Raw genomic sequence first — 16,878 nt, 5'->3', positions numbered from 1 at the left:
AACTATAGCATTCAAATAATTACTTCTTCTATGATGTATTTAAAAATTGTGCTTTTTTTAATATTTCAAGCTCGCGCCAAGAGATTAAAATAGTTCAGACCATTCCAAAAGAAGAAATATTGTTGCTGTGATACGATAGTATTTTGTTTGCAAAAGATAATCGATCGGATTCGAGAAAGAGAAGAGAGAGATTTGCAGTGTTTAGTTTCGTTCTGCGTTCTATAGACGACTATAAATGCTACTTTCGAATCGAACATGTACGACGATTGCATATTCCTTTCATTGCGATTTCCGCAAAAATTATGGCGTATAGTGAACGAATGCAAAAGTGGTGCCATTCGTTGGAGCCTTAATGGTAATACGATTCTTCTTGATTACAAGAAATTTCAAGAACAGTATCTCGACGCGGGTAATTCCATCTTCAAAACGAAAAACATTACGAGCTTTATCAGGCAGCTGAATCTGTACGGCTTCCGGAAAGTGACGTCACATAATAGAGATCCAATTTGTAATTCTCACAATCCGGACGTTCATGAGTTTTTGCATGAAAATTTTCGTACTGGAAGGCCCGATCTCTTGTCAAGAGTATACAGGAAAACTGCCGGAAAAATGAGACACTGTCGACGGCTTAATGCAAAATGTGCCGCGGAACAGAATTTTTTAAGCAAGGAGTCCGATCACCTATCGCGTTTACACATGTGCCGGGTAAATAAAAATTGGAAATACTTTGTTCTCCTTGATAAATTAAATTAATTGAAAAATGATTCTTCTTCTTTTTTTTCTTCAGTGACAAAAATAATATTGGCATCGACTAGCTTTCCTTATAAAATCCTGTATAAATTACATGTAGAAAGCATGACTTCTATAAAATTTTTTTGTAAAATGTTTCTTTCAAGTTTAAAGTTCAAATACATATGCATATTCTATATCCTATCCTAAATCCTCTTAGAAATTTTATGTCTAAGATATACCTATTTAATAAGATTTTAATAAAAATTGGAACTTGTGTAATTTTGTTTAAATAAATTAATTTAAAAATCATCATTTTGAAAGAAGATATTTTTAATCAACTATCCTGAAATCTTGGCTATATTCAACAGAAAAACTTACAAAAAATTGTAATTGTAGTTTTTGTATTTCACAAGATTTTGATTGTTTCCAGTTGGCGTTAACGAAAGCACTAGAACAAATATCGCGAGAATACCAGCAAAAGCAAAATCGTATATTAAAAGATGAAAATACTTTAAATTCCCCTGAGAAAGGTAGTGTAATCTAAGTCTTTATGAATCAAACATATTTATTAATTTATTTCATTGTTTGTATATTTATTTAATTGCTCCGCGGCTCACTTGAAAACATCCTTAAATTTAGTAGTATTGAAAAATATCATTAAAAGAAATTTATTAACCAATATAAAATACAGAATTTCTATTAAAAATTAATCTTAACATAATAAAATTTCAGTATTTAATAGTTTATATACGCCACGAAACCATGAACCCACTTATAGATTGGATTACAAAAAATTCGGTACCAATTTCTTCAAAAAAGGATAACTCAAATGACATACAACTTGCTCCCAGTGTTTATGTTGTGGACAAATTTTTCTAAAACTATTAGTTACATATCTTATGAAAAATATATTATTTTATATGTTATTTGAACTTTCTGCATTATCAATATTATTATAATATTTAAGTATTCTTAGGACAATTGTCATTTAGAAAATAAATATTATGTAAAATAACATTTTCCATTAAATATGTAATTATAAAATGTAAAGTTCAAAATATAATATCTTTATATTAAACGTACAATTTATTTGTTAATAACAAAATTTATTTTTTAATACAAACATTTCTTTTCATGCTATGTATCACTACTTGTTGTAGGTTGATCAGATATATGTTTCTTTTGTTGCATTTTATGTCTATTTAAAAAAATTTTGAAGGACTCTGCTTCCTTTCTTTCTTCTTCATCTTCTTCGTTATTAAATGAATTTTCCTCACCTTCTTCATCTTCACTTGATTCATTACCAGCATGTTTTAAATATATATCTGAAATTTCTCTTCCACTATTAACTGTTGTTATTAATGGCATACTTTCTCCTGTAGCTTCCTGAGTTGCTTTTTCAAGTTGTTCTTTCTCTGTCTTTTGTCGCTGAGCATCTCGTTTAATCTTCATTCTCTTCCAAGCTTTCTTATATTCTCTTTAACGGAAAATTTACATTTTGCATTTCATAACATTATTATTTTAATTAATGATATTAATAATAATATTTTTTATAAATACTATTGATATATGAACTTCATTTACCTTTCATATTCTTCTTCTGCATCTTTAATAAGTTCAAGAAACTTAGTAATACCAGCTCCTGTTGCAGCAGAAACTCCACAGCTACGTAAATGACTGTAAAATTCATCAAGTGTAAGAGCCATACTACGTGTTAAGTTACTAATATAACTCGTTTCTGAATCCAAAGCTTCCTGGAATGCTTCAAAATCTTGCATCCAGTCTACTGCATAACTATGTTCGATGATATCAATCTTAAAACATACATATATAGAATTATATCATTAGATTAATTACTAGATAACACAATAATATTATGTACTTTAACAATTACCTTATTCATAGCAACAATAAATGGTAATTTACTTTTGTAAAGTATAGAACATGCATAAAGCATGTTAGACATAAATGTTACAGGATTAACGCTTCTTACAGTATCTAATATATACACTATAATCGTTGGAAACTCAGATGCTAAAGCTTCTGTTATGATTGTCCCACTTGCTGACCATGTAAAAACTTCTATTTGCCCAGGAGTATCCAAAATTACATATTCATGCTCTTTGCCTCCTTTATCAATAAGTTCTATAACTTGATCAAATTTTGTAGAAAAAAGATTTAGGGCAGTAACAATACCACCATTTGGTCCTAAACTATACTGTTTCATCACTTCCTTATAATTGACAGTATCTCTAATATCTAAAGCATTAAGAATTTATTAAAACATATTTGTAGTGAAAAAACAGTAATAATATAATATATTACCTATGTTAGCAGGATAAGGAACTTCTCTACATGCAGGGTCTAAATTTATTACATAAGGTTTTCCTGTTTTGTATAATACTGAAACAAGTCTTTGTACAAATGTGGTTTTGCCAGACCCGGCCATTCCAAGAATGATGATACATGTTGGCTTCTTCTCCTTCTTACTTATTTGAGCAGATACATCAGGTTGGGTAAAAATATTTTCGTTAGCAGATTCAGAAATATCCATAGATTCAGACATATTGAATTCTGTAAATATTTTTGAAAACTTGTTATTGAATAATTAAAGAATATAAAGTCTGCATATTTATAGTGTAGCAAATTAATCTAAAAGAAATCATTTCAATAATTCATATTTGATAACCTAACTAAAATTTTTTAAACACAATGTAACTCACATATTAATTTTTATACTAATATAAATTACAAGTTAATTATAAAGTTCTTCTAATAGACTTTTTAATCATAACTCAATGTATAAATGAAGTTTTCAAATTTTCTTCAGAATATGTTAAAAACAAACATAAACAGAGTTAAATCTTTATGCACGTATGATGATAGAATGTCAACTACGTTTTGTCTACGAAATATAGATAAAATTAAAATAATATGTTAAATAATACTTGAAACTTTAAGAATGGATTGTTGTAACATTTTATTATTAAATATTGAATATAACATAATATCGCCTTACTAATTAGGTGTGCGAGTGGGGACTAAATCTTATCAATTAACATGGAGTTTCCACGGTATGGTTGGCGGCACTGGCTTTGAATCAACTAACAGGAGAATCGTCCTGTATAATAATATAATATGATATAATAATGATATAATATAACAATCATACTTTATATTAGGTAGCACTCGATTGATATTGAATTAATCGTTTATTTTTAAAAAATAATATTTGTACGCATATTTAGAACAATTATTCATAATTGTTATCAATTACACAAGACATGAATTCAAATTTATTTCTTAATATTACGTCTATGTAATACAAAAATCTCTATACAATAATTATATAGAATGTACATATTAATTTTTCAATAGGTTCAGATAACTTTAGATCTTTCTTAAATTAGGTTTGAACAATAAAATTCTGCATCTACTTGCATAATTATGTTGTCTTAAAGTGATCATCTGTAAAAGTAGTATAAATATGTCCTTCACTTGTAAGAAAGTCAATTATCTCATCAACTGTTGGTAACATATTCTTTGGCACACGGTTCTTGAGAGTCTTTCTTTCTATTCCATTTTCGCTATGATTTTCTGCTTGAATGATCTTATAGACTATAGTTTGTTCTTTAGTCAACCCAAGATTGTCATCTAGCATAGGGACATCAGAACTTTTATCTTCATTATTAGAAGTCTTTTGAATCTTTAATGTTACATAGGTCACTTCCAATAAATGATTAGTTAACTCATTCAAGGTAGTCAAAGGCCAAATCCTTAAAATTAATATATGTTTGATTTCAGTTTGTTCTCTTATGTATCCAAATACTCGTACATAGGTATTTAAATTAATTATTGATTCTGGCTTTCCCACTGCCAACCATTGGAAACATGTAATATGACCTGTAATTAATCAATTAATATATTAATTTTATCATATTTCTTCAAAAATTTATTTGATCTAATAAATAGCAAATAATTATATACTAACATAAAAAATTATATTAATAATAGCAATTTATCTCTAGAATTACATAAATTTCAAAATATTCCTTTCTGATACCTGTTTCATCTTCAATTTCATATGTCACTTTTGTGCTACTCTTCTCTATATGGTGTATAATTCCTACAAGAGTAACAATACTACCTTCCAAAATGTCATTAAGTTGTGTTAACTGTTGAATCATAACAGGAATTATTTTCTTGATTCTTTTACCAGTTTTTTTATTTCCGTCACTTTGATCCTGACTATCATTCAAAAATCCTCCTGATGCACTCACAAAAGTACTGTCCAGGTTAGACCACATTGTCAATACGCAGTACGGAATAAATTATCACGAAAAAAATTTTGTTACAACACTTGATATAAATATTATATGAAATATAATTCAATAATATATGAAATATATGTTTTAAAACTTAAACCGCGTATTCGCCGATTGACAAGTTCAAACACATTAATGAATACTGAATGTTGTTGCATGCTCATAGAGTGCTTAATGTCATGGACACACATATATATTTACACACATACTTACCGTTTAATATAAAATATATAACTGAAGATATAGCGACTGATAAGAAATTAACCTATTATAAAGATAAGTCGAAAATATATATAGAATATACAATATAAAAACTCTCCCTACAGAAACATATCCCCCACAGAATTGTACCAATCTGATAATAATCTTATCAATATGAATAACAGCCAATACAACCTTTTAAAATATATAAATATAATTTCTTAATACACACATCTTTATTCTAGTTTGCTAATATATTAATGACTAATAATGTTCTTGTTTAAACAAAAATATCTGATTTAGATAAAGTCAATTAATGTCTAAATATAATTAATTAAGATCTATATTAGCTGATATTAGCTAATTAAAATTACTTAAATATATAAATAGATACAATTTTTTTCGTTTCATATAAATTTATCCAATTTATTAATTTCATACAGTTCAATCAAGTACTTACTTAAATTACATGATTAACAAGTGATAAATTTATTCATATACAATGGAAGAAGCAAAATACAAATAAAAAACTTTGATATTAGAGAAAAACTATTTTACTCTAGAGTAACATGTTTTTAAATTAATTAATTTCAACCTTATGATATTTTTCACGTATAAGAATTTATACACACCTCTATGTAAACATGTACTTAATATATATAAGTTAAAAATTTATATGAAAATAATAAACAATTGCATTTTAATTTCAATAACTTCTAATACAATAAAAAAGTTGTACACCAATTTTTAAATGATTATAAATAAAGTTAACGGTTTAGAAAACACTTTTCAATATTCTGTTATCCAAGGATAACAGAATTTAGATTTAACCAAGTTTTATTAATTTAATGTTTTTTTGTCAAATATACTGTTTACTTACTTTAAAAATATATAATTTACATAAGACGGCAGTGTATTCCACTTCAACGTGAATATACCAAAATTTGTGCATATGAAATATTTCTAAATTAAAAATTATTTATGAATTTAGTATGAAATTAAAACAATTTAAAAAGTTGATTTCCAATAAACAATTCAGTCAATATTTATAATTGATTAAGACTAATAACTATGTACACAATAACTGGTTTTAGAAATCAATGAATAGCTGGATGGATATTCTTTGTACAAGAATTTTCTTACAGTTTCAGCTTGTTAAACTGCTTAGAAGTTTTAGCGTACTCTGAACTCGAGATTTTAATGATCTGCAACTTTGTCCTAAACTATCTTGACCATATTTAATTATTGTAGCACACAAATCATCTTCATCGTTACTCAGCCCAGTATATAACTGGTATTTTTCAAATTCTGTTAGTACTGAATCTAAATTTTGAATCCTCTCTTCAAGTACCATTACTATTTCTTTCCAACTCTGTAACACAGTAAACAAACAAATGAAAACATTGCTTAAATTAAAGTAAACAGCTAATATCAATTCATTTGATTAACTTACATGATCATTATCATTTAATGAAATAGATGTTATTTGTTTATTACATTTTTTCTTATTCTTCTTTTGCGAAGTCTTAGGTTGTAATTGTGTTGCACACAGAGTACATATGGCACTAATAATTGCGAGAGATTCGCTACACGTTGACGCTCTCAGTAAAAAATGCTTGAAAGACATTGGAATTCTCTTCTCAGGGATATCTATTGTCTGAAGGCATGGTGAAACTCGCAACATCTGAATACATTCAAAATCAGGATAACGTGACTGAGCAAGCGATTCTGCAAGTCGGGCGATTGTCTTCAATTGTTCGGAGTAATGAGCTTCGCATAACCTTTCGACTGCATCCATAGGAACTAACATTTTACATGATCTATTCTTTCTCCCCTCTAATTCAAATTTTTGAAGAATCGAAGGAATTTGTTCATTATCCAGCTGTTTCAGTTCATTAGAAAATCGAATCAGAAGAGAGGAACTGTCAGGTGCTACACATGCTGCTAAAATTTTTAACATTAAATCTCGCACTGCTAGTAATCTTAACATACATATGCGTGTTTCTTCTTGCATTCTAATATCCTCTCCGTTTTCCGTAAGTGGTTCCCATCCAGGAACAACCTGTTTAAGTAAAGGATTGCATCAAGTCTTTTAAATTTTATGTTTTCTTTCTTAATATGTTATGGATATAGGATTACCTCCAAATCACGATTATCTCGTAAAGAATTCAATCGAACAGAATCCTCGATTAGTTGTATATCCATATTATCTAAAGCAGAAATTAAAGACGTGGAACTACTGCACCAACCTAATTCCAAAAGCATCTTATCTACAGTAGTCATAACAAAGTGATAAGAATTTTCCAAACGTTCTTTTAACTCCACAAATTCTTGAATCTTTACAAAACTTCCGTATTTATAGGCAAACGTTAAATGATCTGCGCTCTAATCACATATCATAATTGAATTAGATAGAATTCTACTTATTAATTAAAAGAATTTTATAATATACAAATACATACATCTTTGTAATTTGCAATAAAAAATTTAGTAGTATGATCTAAAGTTATGGTAGCTAATGTAAGATGGCCAAGTGGAGCAAGTAATGGTGCATGTAAATAACCCAATGAATCTAACTGAATATGTTTAACATCCAACAATGTAAAAACATGATCAGCTGCACCTACTAGTCCTGCTTCCAAATAGATTCGTATTAGTAGAATTTTTATATAAAAATTAGCCGGACTTGATAATAAACCACGTTCTAATAATTCCATTGCCCTATAAATATATATTATTATTTTTATTACATACTAAATTTTTCCATAAATACTTTTTTTACTTAAAAATATAATATAATTACCTATAAAGATACACTGCATCATTTGTATTGCACCATAATTCATGCAATAAGTGCGTTGCTAGAAGAATATAAGAATCTGCTGGACAGAAGTCTGTTGGTAATCTATCTTCAATTGGACATAATTCATTACCCTTCTTATATAATTTACATAATCGTTCTACCAATTGTTTCTGCTTATTTATATCAATATTTGGAGGATGATGAAAACCACAAATACGACGTAATTGTTCTAAATGAATGTGTCTCTGCATTTGCTGCAAATTAGTTGGGAATCCATCAGGTTTGACACCAACACTTTCTTCTATCTAAAAACATAACAGTATTCGGAATAAAATATCATACAAATGAATTGTTACTTTTATCTGAATGATACAATTTGCTATCTTATTACTTACCTTTTGAATCAACTGTTGCTTGCCCATAGGTGTTAATAAATGTAAGTATAAACGTAAGTCTCCAACTACACAACTTTTTTCTCCAAATTGTGAAAAATACTGATACATTAAGTCAATTGGTTCAGTAACATTTTCGATAATTTCACCATTTTGAGTAAGCTTTAATAATTCAAATTTTGCAAGGTAAGGAGCTCTACATTTTTTCTCTAATGTTGTTATGATCTTATTAAGGAAATTTAAACATTCTTCTGGCTTTTGAAATTTAAGAGCAGCAAGAAGATAGTCTTGGTAATATGCCCAATTGTCAACACTATTTATAATACACAAGTAGTATAAAACATTAGAACATTATTACTTAAAGTGCACATACACTACATTACACTCACTTTTCACTGATGAGTTCCTTATATGCATTAACTGCTTCAGAAAAACGTTCCAATCTTAATAAAAGTGCTGCTTTGTGTTGTGAAACAGACGAAAGATGTGAAGCTAATGGCCCTGATAAAACATTTAACATTTCTTCATTTTTACCTTGAAGTTCTAATATCATTAAGTAAAGTTGCACTTCTTGTTCTGCTTCCATTTTTCCTTCTTTAATTAATTTTAGTACCTAATTTTTATTAAAATAATGTAAAAGCTACCAATAAAACATTTTATACTTTGTCATACTAGAATAATTTTACATTAATCTACAAACCATTCTTTCTGCTAAAGGTAAAGTAACTCCTTTCGCTAACTTTTCATCTGAATGTATAGCTTGCATAACTATGCTCATCACAGCCCAGAAGTAGTAAGGATTTTTTGGTTTTAGTTTATATAAGGCAAGTGCTGTTTTTTGCTGTTTTTTAAAATCTCCAAGACGAACATAAGACATAAAGAGATGTGTTAATAATTCTTCATTGCTAGGATCTACTTTAACTGCAGCTTCGTACACTTCACTAATTTTATCAGCTGTAAATAAATTCAATACCATATTCAGTTCTTTCAATAATTTAATATATATGTAGCAATTACAATTACCGATATGTGTAAGAAATAATAGAGTACAACTTGCACTTACGTTGGTGTCTTTCTCTATAGCAAATGCTCATGACCTGCAGAGTACAGTCCTCACACGGAATCTCAGAACGTACTTTATCCATAATAATTTGACATTCATTTTCTTTACCAAGTCGTAATAAAGCCAAAGCTTTGAGTACCCTAGCACATTGATTGCTTGGCTGCTTCTTAAGCACTTTATCTGCTTCTTGAAGAGCTTTCTTATTATTTCCATTATCCAACCAATCTGAAATCCACAGTGCAATAATGTTACATAACCTCGTTACCGGTCAAGTACTGAAAGCACGTTCTCTTATGACTTAAGAAATATAAATAATTATTCATTAATAGTAATATCAACAATATACTTGCCATATATCGGACGTAAACGGCGTTCATTAACAATATTGTCCGCACGGGTCTTAGACGCCATGATATTTTTTGCAGTAATTTTAAATCAACAAACCAAAGTTTTCCTTCGTCCATGACATGTTCGTGTCATAAGGCACATTTGCATTGATTTTTTTTGCATATTGTGGCTTCTTACGACTTTAAAAAAGATCGAAATAAAAAAAATAGGTATATTTTTAGATTTCGGAGATTATAATAAAGAAATAAATATTTTTTAATTCATACAAAATATTCTTTCCTATATCGATATTAAATAAAGAACTAGAATAATTCAATGGAACTAATTGTTTTATTAATTGTTAAATTTTATTACAAATAATTAATAATTAAAAAATAAATAAATAATTAATCCAACTTTTACTTTACAATATGATAATTATGTAGAATGAAAAATTGAAGTTAAAATTCTCAAATACCATATAGAGAAAAACCACCTTTGGTATACTCAGAGATAGTAAACGTACATAATTTTATTTTGAGGGCATACTCATTTTTATTTCAATTAATGATAAAAATTATCAAATTATAGTCCTCAAATCTAACATAAAAAAAAATGATTAAAATAGTATTATATATATACATAAAAGATAAAATTCGCGCCAGAAATATTCGTGTTGCGCTATTGCGTGAATTTGCTTTTGGTAAAATAATGTGAAGTTACTCTCAGAGATTATATCTAGAGAAATTCTTAGAAATTAGGAAATAAAAAAGAGGAAAATTTAAACTGATTTATTGTATAATTATGTGTAAAATATATCGCTTATGTATGTATGTATTATTGTTATTTCGCATATTACTGACTTCATAGAATTCATATATATCGTTTATTGCATATTGTATATTATTGTAGCACGATGCGTTTGTGAAGTTTTGTAAACTATTACAAGTAGTATAGCATAGTATAAAGTCGTAAATCGTGTAAGGTGCAATGTATAGCCTGTTGAACGAAACGACGCAGTAAACGTAAACTCGAGTTTCACTAGTCGACAACCAATAGTTGCAACCACACAATCAAATTTATTTACGTTTACTGCCTTGTCTGGTTGAACAGACTATGTACACTTTCAGTTTTATTTCATTGCGAATCTAGTCTATATGTATATATAACTTATGATTGTACGTTCGCGCGTAAATCGTATGACTTTAGTTATAATTTACTCTTGTCACATACCGATACTTATGAACGCAAAATTTTCAAAATTTAGCATTCTGTAAAAATAATCAATTAAACATCGATATGTGGTCATCAGATTTGGATAGCAGTATAAATCCTCGAGGTGGATTTTTGGAAAGTTTCAACAAAACAGACGGAACAAAAGAGCGTAAAAAACAAACTATTGTTCCTGCTATGATAGGAAATTTACTTTCTTTTTCTTCCACTGACGAACCAAAATTATGGGAGATCCCGGTTCGTATGTTTATGGTTGTTGGATTAATACGTAATGTTGAAGAGACAACAACAAAAATATCATATGATATTGAAGATGAAACAGGTTTAATTTAATTAATGTTTATTCCTTTTTCTAAGTTTCTTTCTTCTTGGTTTTTAGTTCTTTCTGTATTTATATATTTAGGTACTATCACTGCGCTCAAATGGTTAGAAATGGATAAAAAGTCATCAGATACAACAATGCAAATAAATACATATGTTCGCGTAGTTGGTTTTCTTAGAGAACAAACTGATAAGCGACATATTTTAATTTTACGCATGTGGCCACTACAAACCTTGAATGAATTAACAAATCATATTCTTGAAGTTACTTATGTTACACTGAAAGCTAGAATGATGGCAAAAGATGTTACAACATTAGAGAAAGAGCAAAACAATAAAAATGATCTAAATGGAGAAGCTGCTTATTATGGAATGTCAGAAGCACAAACTTTAGTTTATAAAATTATTCATGCACAAAATGATACTGAATCTGGTATTGAAAGAGATAAAATTAAAGAAAAAGTACCAAACTCACTTTCGGGGCAAGTAGATGAAATTTTAGATTTTTTATCTTCTGAAGGCCATATATATACAACGAGTTCAGATGATTATTTTAAAACAACTTAAACAATTGATATAAGTTGAAAATTTTTTCTATTTATCACAAATATCAAGGTCTTTTGTTCAATTTGTAACATATCAAAAGAATAGATATACAACAGTAAAATAGTATATGTGCTATGTAAATGTATGTAATTTTTTTTAATTTTTCTATATGTGCATCAATCTCAGGAAGCAGTATAAATTTTTCCATTTACTTTTACTCTTTGTAAGCTAATAAATGTTAATGTGGAAACTTCTTTTCATTGATGTATTATTTATAAGAACTTTTATTTTTAATATTCAATAAATTTCTTAACAATACAGATTTTATGTACTTGTTATAGAAACTGTAATGAATTATTTTTATTATATTTTACTGCAAAATTTCATAACTAGTGTTTTATAATGTCTAAATATAGTAATACGTAGAAAATTTATAATCTCTTTTCTTTCTCATTTATTTTTACCAAAATAACTAATAAAGTATAACTCACCTAATCATAAAAATTTTATTTCACTATAAAAATTACATTTGCACAAACTGTGAAAATTCTAACCTAAACATTAACCTTTTATTACTCAAAATCATCAGGTTTGACAACCTCAAATAGTAGAATGTGATCACTTCCAACGGTTGTAACGCATAAGTGTATTTTATTTAATTCGTATGATATTAATTTAAAAACAGAAGAGCAAAATGAGATACGCGCAACTTGTGATGGGACCAGCCGGTAGCGGAAAGGTATTCTCTTTCTCTTTTATTAAAACTTATGAATGTAAAGTATAAGTATACGAAAACGATGCAATTGAAATGTGCAACTAAATTAAAATGAACGCATAATTATATTAATATAAGTATTAAACAATACACACATACTTTTTATTAAATATGTATTATATTACACATTAATATTAATAATCTTTTTATATAGTCCACTTATTGTTCTGCTATGCAACAACATGCAGCCAGTGAAAGACAAGTAATAGAAGTAGTAAATTTAGACCCAGCAGCAGAATATTTTGATTATGAACCTTTAGTTGATATAAGAGAATTAATTCAGTTAGATGATGCTATGGAAGATGATGAATTACGATTTGGACCTAATGGTGGTCTTGTATTTTGTATGGAGTAAGTTTATGAAATAAATTTTACTTTCTGTATAAAGATTATAGTAAAATTAAACATTTTACATTTACAGTAAAATTTTATTTGTAGGTATTTAATAGAAAACTCATCATGGTTAGAGGAAAAATTAGGTGATGTGGATGATGATTATATCATCTTTGATTGTCCAGGACAAATAGAGCTATATACACATATGACAGTTATTCGTCAATTAATAACAATGTTGCAAAATCTCAATTTTCGCATATGTGGGATATTTTTAATAGATAGTCAATTCATGGTTGATGGATCAAAGTTTTTATCAGGTACAATGGCTGCACTTAGTGTGATGATTAATTTAGAATTACCACATATTAATCTCCTTAGTAAAATGGATTTACTGTCAAAAAGTGCAAAAAAGCAACTAGACAAATATTTAGAACCTGATCCATACAGTTTATTATCAGACATGGAGAAAGATTCTTGGAATGAAAAATACAAAAACCTCACTGAAGCAATAGGAAGGCTTATAGAGGACTACAGTTTGGTGCGTTTTTATCCATTAAATATAAAAAACGAAGAAAGTATGGCAGATATTAAACTGACGGTTGACAATATTATTCAATATGGAGAGGATGCTGATGTTAAGATTAGAGATTTTGATGAACCTACTGATAACGACGATAAAGATGTAAACTATGATGCAAATACATGAAAATAGCTTTACTCAATAAAATATTTTTATGAAATATTCTTTTGAAATTTACTTTCGAATGCCAATGAAATACAAACAAAATAAAATAAAAAGAATTCGTTTCATTAATTTAATTACCGGTAGCTTACGAAAATATCTGTACACGGAAATGATGGAATATTTACACTACAAGGATTCATCGTTCTAAATGTGCATTTATCGTATTAAATACAAACATTAGGCATCCAAATGCCAGTGTCGATCCGTGAGCAACAATAGCACTTCCTTCCCACCCTTCTTCTAAGTGATCTTTATTTTTTGTTTCAGACCTTGTCAAGTTACATTTACATAATACTCTTTTCTTCTCTATTTGTTTTTGAGTCAGAACCTTTTCTCTTATTATAGCCTTTACTGCCTCTGTTGTATCTTGTTCCTTAGTCATTAATTGGAATTTATCATCAGTTTCTTCTTTTATCTCTTCTACGACGCCTGTATAGTTACAAGAATATAATACATTATCAACTACTGTTCCATATTCACTATAGTTTAATAATTCATAACGTTTGGTACTCTGTAAATAAAAGAATACAGATAGATAAAATAATACATCTCATAAGATATTTAATGAAAACGATATATATTGAAATCGTTATCCATTATTACCTCGTCGAAAAAAATAATAGCGTGTTTTGAAGATGTAAAGCTACAGTTACCATAATTAGATAAAACCAAATCACAATTTGGTCCACTTCCAATAGTAAGTGTTTTATGAACCATAAAAGTTGGCGGTTTAGGTTTGTGATTTAAAGAAAACAATGCCGCTCTGGCCCTTGTTTGGCAATTAATTATGTCATAATTTTCTCCATCTGGATCTAAAATTTGTTCTAATCGTTGTAATGCCAATGCTTCTAAAACTGGTCTTTCAAGTAACTGTATACCTTCTTTTACATCATAACCAAACTTCTCTGCATAATATTCAGTACTAATGTCATCATTACAACTACTTTCAGTTACACTTTCTTGCTCCACATTTTCCTCATATTTAATGCTACTTGTATCTTCTTGATTACTTTCATTCTTTATTTCATTATTTTCTTCAATCTCCTTTTCTACTTCCATTGATTCTTCCAATTTTTGCACTTTTGTATTTTCTTTTTCTACTTTAGGGAGTTTGTTATCATTATCTTCTACATCCTGCACTTTAATATTTTTAATCACTGGTCTTATGACAGCATCATGATAAAATTGTACAGGATCTAATTCTGGTGGGTGTTCATAATGAAATTTTACAGAACAGGGTACCTTTACTCTTGTTCGACCTTCTAATTTGATCTTTGTTCGAAAAAGTGGATTTGCAGCACGCGCTTTACGTAAAAAATCTAATTTTACTGCATGTTGATCTATACGTTGATTGGCATATTTATCCCAAAGTTTAATACGTTCTGTCACTCTACACGAGGTTAATAAATTTTGATCTATGAAATGATTTGGATGATTAGGACACATCCATCTTCCAATTGGAAAAGCAGTGAGTGGTGGGTCTAAACAATCCTGATGAAAATATAATGGACAATAATCACATGCAATTAATGGTGCTTTTCTGCAGCTACGACCACATTCAAAGCACAAACGTGCTGGTAAAGGTACCATTAAATTATTATCTAAACAGTGACTTTTCCCTACTGAAAAAAAATCTTATAATTAATAATAAATTATGAAATAAATATCTATAAAAAATTAAATAATATATACCATTATTATTTCCACTTTGTTGTTTTCCTCTTCTACCTGAAACATAATCTACTTTATTACTACCAGGGAACATAATTGGTAATTGCAATTCTTTAGGCAATTCAAATTCTCTGGGATTAACTAAAGATGCTGCCAAAGCTAATACTTCTAATGCAGATTTTTTTTTATTCTTTTCATTTCCTTTAGTATCTAACAGATTTCTTTTTGATGCACATCGGCAAGCATAACACAACCATTCTCCATTAGGAATATCTGCTGGATCCACTGCTGGATAACTGCAAATGATTATATATATATAAAATTTAATTCATCTAAACAAAAAATTAGATTCAGTAAGCATTTCTATATTTAAAAATAATATTACTAAAGCCAGAAATATTGAATCTCATTTCTTTCATCTTGAAGTATCCAAACTCACTGGCATTGCAAATGATATGATGCAGGGCATTTATCACAACATATAAGTTCTCCTCCATCTCGACAGGCATCACAGATATCATGATTGTGGCCACGTCCTCTTCTTTTAAAATACGGATGCTTTTTTTCTTCTTTGTCCTTCTTATTTTTTGCTGTTTTAGAATCTTCTGATACAGGTGGTGCTATAAGAGCTTGAATTTGCTAGTAACACAAAAATTAATTATATAAAAAAAAAATATTTAAAAAATTTAGATATACATAAGAAGATTATTATATATAATGTAATTTTTCATAGATAAACGAATTATATTTCATTCTTACTTACTGGCATTAAACCACCGATCATTGGAAAACCATATTCTACAGTACCCATTTTGAAACTAATTTTTAATTCTTAATGCTATAAATTTTTCTTGTCCAGCGTATAACATTTGTTTAACTACGAATTATATATTTACTCTCCCTTTTCATTTTTCATATCTAAGTTGGTTATGTATAAAACTTAGAAAAACAAAATATTAGATTTATACACTTAATCCTTGCAAGATACTGTAGATTGTGCTGTCCCCTGTACAAGAATTCAAAATTTTAAAGCAAATTTATGTAAATTTCATGATATATTTATTACTTTATATTTCTTCCATACAAATATAAATATTTCATACATTCACATTCTTACATTATTATTCTTATATAATGATGCTTAAAATATGTAAAACTCAAGTATCTGTATTCTCTAATATATTTCTTACCGTGTACTGCTTATACTTTTTACTATATGCTTAAGAAATGTGTTTTTCTATATGTGATTATATTCTTCTTATACTATATACTTGAATAAACTATACTATATGCATATACATAGTTTTTATTTCAAATTAAGAGAGGTGATATTTATATTTATACATATGTACTTGTAGGTTGCTGTAATCTCACATAAATTTATGAACCAACAAAATATAAAATGTTA

At 28.2% G+C, this 16,878-nt stretch overlaps 7 protein-coding genes across 14 annotated transcripts; 3 read left to right on the top strand and 4 right to left on the bottom strand.

Annotated features, from left to right (window-relative positions):
• Nucleotides 1-57: 57 nt before the first annotated feature.
• Nucleotides 58-1,724, top strand: LOC122570783 (heat shock factor protein 5-like). Its single transcript, XM_043733623.1, has 3 exons — nt 58-705; nt 1,163-1,262; nt 1,465-1,724. The coding sequence occupies exons 1-3, from the start codon at nt 256-258 to the stop codon at nt 1,554-1,556; spliced, it is 642 nt and encodes a 213-aa protein (XP_043589558.1). The 5' UTR covers nt 58-255; the 3' UTR covers nt 1,557-1,724.
• Nucleotides 1,725-1,792: 68 nt separating this feature from the next.
• Nucleotides 1,793-3,853, bottom strand: LOC122570767 (GPN-loop GTPase 1). 3 transcript variants are annotated; one of them, XM_043733583.1, is made up of 5 exons: nt 3,752-3,853; nt 3,058-3,306; nt 2,627-2,991; nt 2,317-2,546; nt 1,793-2,209 (listed from the first exon to the last, which is right to left on the bottom strand). In XM_043733583.1, exons 2-5 carry the CDS (start codon nt 3,296-3,298, stop codon nt 1,870-1,872), a joined length of 1,176 nt encoding a protein of 391 aa, XP_043589518.1. In that variant the 5' UTR covers nt 3,299-3,306; nt 3,752-3,853; the 3' UTR covers nt 1,793-1,869. The 3 variants fall into 3 exon arrangements, with proteins under 3 accessions (XP_043589518.1, XP_043589516.1, XP_043589517.1); XM_043733581.1 differs by lacking the exon at nt 3,752-3,853 and adding an exon at nt 3,681-3,726; XM_043733582.1 differs by lacking the exon at nt 3,752-3,853 and adding an exon at nt 3,456-3,664.
• Nucleotides 3,854-3,877: 24 nt separating this feature from the next.
• LOC122570772 (replication protein A 32 kDa subunit-like) lies at nt 3,878-5,517 on the bottom strand. The gene is made up of 2 exons (XM_043733592.1): nt 4,796-5,517; nt 3,878-4,635 (listed from the first exon to the last, which is right to left on the bottom strand). Exons 1-2 carry the CDS (start codon nt 5,037-5,039, stop codon nt 4,178-4,180), a joined length of 702 nt encoding a protein of 233 aa, XP_043589527.1. The 5' UTR covers nt 5,040-5,517; the 3' UTR covers nt 3,878-4,177.
• A 185-nt stretch (nt 5,518-5,702) lies between these two features.
• On the bottom strand, nt 5,703-12,571 carry LOC122570765 (N-alpha-acetyltransferase 25, NatB auxiliary subunit). Of its 2 annotated transcripts, none has more exons than XM_043733575.1 (11): nt 12,435-12,571; nt 9,867-10,043; nt 9,517-9,741; nt 9,154-9,407; nt 8,843-9,066; nt 8,457-8,766; nt 8,062-8,366; nt 7,721-7,979; nt 7,398-7,643; nt 6,712-7,320; nt 5,703-6,630 (listed from the first exon to the last, which is right to left on the bottom strand). In XM_043733575.1, exons 2-11 carry the CDS (start codon nt 9,925-9,927, stop codon nt 6,406-6,408), a joined length of 2,718 nt encoding a protein of 905 aa, XP_043589510.1. In that variant the 5' UTR covers nt 9,928-10,043; nt 12,435-12,571; the 3' UTR covers nt 5,703-6,405. The 2 variants fall into 2 exon arrangements, with proteins under 2 accessions (XP_043589510.1, XP_043589511.1); XM_043733576.1 differs by lacking the exon at nt 12,435-12,571 and adding an exon at nt 11,873-12,264.
• Nucleotides 10,692-12,653, top strand: LOC122570771 (replication protein A 32 kDa subunit-like). Of its 3 annotated transcripts, none has more exons than XM_043733591.1 (3): nt 10,692-11,398; nt 11,480-11,879; nt 12,533-12,653. In XM_043733591.1, the coding sequence occupies exons 1-3, from the start codon at nt 11,143-11,145 to the stop codon at nt 12,549-12,551; spliced, it is 675 nt and encodes a 224-aa protein (XP_043589526.1). In that variant the 5' UTR covers nt 10,692-11,142; the 3' UTR covers nt 12,552-12,653. The 3 variants fall into 3 exon arrangements, with proteins under 3 accessions (XP_043589526.1, XP_043589525.1, XP_043589524.1); XM_043733590.1 differs by lacking the exon at nt 12,533-12,653 and having other exon boundaries at nt 10,693-11,021; nt 11,111-11,398; nt 11,480-11,966; XM_043733589.1 differs by lacking the exon at nt 12,533-12,653 and having other exon boundaries at nt 10,694-11,398; nt 11,480-11,966.
• On the top strand, nt 12,543-13,796 carry LOC122570769 (GPN-loop GTPase 3). Its single transcript, XM_043733588.1, has 3 exons — nt 12,543-12,682; nt 12,873-13,069; nt 13,157-13,796. Exons 1-3 carry the CDS (start codon nt 12,638-12,640, stop codon nt 13,758-13,760), a joined length of 846 nt encoding a protein of 281 aa, XP_043589523.1. The 5' UTR covers nt 12,543-12,637; the 3' UTR covers nt 13,761-13,796.
• Nucleotides 13,797-13,855: 59 nt separating this feature from the next.
• On the bottom strand, nt 13,856-16,802 carry LOC122570766 (PHD finger protein 12). 3 transcript variants are annotated; one of them, XM_043733577.1, is made up of 6 exons: nt 16,661-16,802; nt 16,234-16,476; nt 15,910-16,109; nt 15,492-15,766; nt 14,403-15,421; nt 13,856-14,310 (listed from the first exon to the last, which is right to left on the bottom strand). In XM_043733577.1, the coding sequence occupies exons 2-6, from the start codon at nt 16,279-16,281 to the stop codon at nt 13,936-13,938; spliced, it is 1,917 nt and encodes a 638-aa protein (XP_043589512.1). In that variant the 5' UTR covers nt 16,282-16,476; nt 16,661-16,802; the 3' UTR covers nt 13,856-13,935. The 3 variants fall into 3 exon arrangements, with proteins under 3 accessions (XP_043589512.1, XP_043589515.1, XP_043589513.1); XM_043733580.1 differs by having other exon boundaries at nt 14,403-15,418; XM_043733578.1 differs by lacking the exon at nt 16,661-16,802 and adding an exon at nt 16,588-16,606.
• Nucleotides 16,803-16,878: the final 76 nt, after the last annotated feature.

Source organism: Bombus pyrosoma, linkage group LG9, assembly GCF_014825855.1.
Source record: "Bombus pyrosoma isolate SC7728 linkage group LG9, ASM1482585v1, whole genome shotgun sequence".
NCBI classification, from domain to species: Eukaryota; Metazoa; Arthropoda; class Insecta; order Hymenoptera; family Apidae; genus Bombus; species Bombus pyrosoma.
Note: the sequence above shows the minus strand (reverse complement) of the source record. Positions and strands in the feature narration are given on the sequence as shown.

Excerpts from the sequence above, each read along its gene's own strand:
- LOC122570771 (XM_043733590.1), top strand. The coding sequence starts at position 11,143 with ATGTGGTCATCAGATTTGGATAGCAGTATAAATCCTCGAGGTGGATTT. Across the intron at positions 11,399-11,479 it reads TGATATTGAAGATGAAACAG|GTACTATCACTGCGCTCAAA; the intron begins GTTTAATTTAAT and ends TTATATATTTAG.
- LOC122570772 (XM_043733592.1), bottom strand. The coding sequence starts at position 5,039 with ATGTGGTCTAACCTGGACAGTACTTTTGTGAGTGCATCAGGAGGATTT. Across the intron at positions 4,636-4,795 it reads TGAAATTGAAGATGAAACAG|GTCATATTACATGTTTCCAA; the intron begins GTATCAGAAAGG and ends GATTAATTACAG.
- LOC122570767 (XM_043733581.1), bottom strand. The coding sequence starts at position 3,711 with ATGTTACAACAATCCATTCTTAAAGTTTCAA. Across the intron at positions 2,992-3,057 it reads TCCTTATCCTGCTAACATAG|ATATTAGAGATACTGTCAAT; the intron begins GTAATATATTAT and ends TTAATGCTTTAG. Across the intron at positions 2,547-2,626 it reads TTATTGTTGCTATGAATAAG|ATTGATATCATCGAACATAG; the intron begins GTAATTGTTAAA and ends GTATGTTTTAAG.
- LOC122570783 (XM_043733623.1), top strand. The coding sequence starts at position 256 with ATGTACGACGATTGCATATTCCTTTCATTGCGATTTCCGCAAAAATTA. Across the intron at positions 706-1,162 it reads CGCGTTTACACATGTGCCGG|TTGGCGTTAACGAAAGCACT; the intron begins GTAAATAAAAAT and ends GATTGTTTCCAG. Across the intron at positions 1,263-1,464 it reads TTTAAATTCCCCTGAGAAAG|TATTTAATAGTTTATATACG; the intron begins GTAGTGTAATCT and ends ATAAAATTTCAG.
- LOC122570765 (XM_043733575.1), bottom strand. The coding sequence starts at position 9,927 with ATGGCGTCTAAGACCCGTGCGGACAATATTGTTAATGAACGCCGTTTA. Across the intron at positions 9,742-9,866 it reads CCGTTTACGTCCGATATATG|ATTGGTTGGATAATGGAAAT; the intron begins GCAAGTATATTG and ends TGTGGATTTCAG. Across the intron at positions 7,644-7,720 it reads TTATTGCAAATTACAAAGAT|AGCGCAGATCATTTAACGTT; the intron begins GTATGTATTTGT and ends ATATGTGATTAG.
- LOC122570766 (XM_043733577.1), bottom strand. The coding sequence starts at position 16,281 with ATGGGTACTGTAGAATATGGTTTTCCAATGATCGGTGGTTTAATGCCA. Across the intron at positions 15,767-15,909 it reads TCATATCATTTGCAATGCCA|TTATCCAGCAGTGGATCCAG; the intron begins GTGAGTTTGGAT and ends AATCATTTGCAG. Across the intron at positions 15,422-15,491 it reads ACAAAGTGGAAATAATAATG|TAGGGAAAAGTCACTGTTTA; the intron begins GTATATATTATT and ends ATTTTTTTTCAG.
- LOC122570769 (XM_043733588.1), top strand. The coding sequence starts at position 12,638 with ATGAGATACGCGCAACTTGTGATGGGACCAGCCGGTAGCGGAAAG. Across the intron at positions 12,683-12,872 it reads GACCAGCCGGTAGCGGAAAG|TCCACTTATTGTTCTGCTAT; the intron begins GTATTCTCTTTC and ends CTTTTTATATAG. Across the intron at positions 13,070-13,156 it reads GGTCTTGTATTTTGTATGGA|GTATTTAATAGAAAACTCAT; the intron begins GTAAGTTTATGA and ends TTTTATTTGTAG.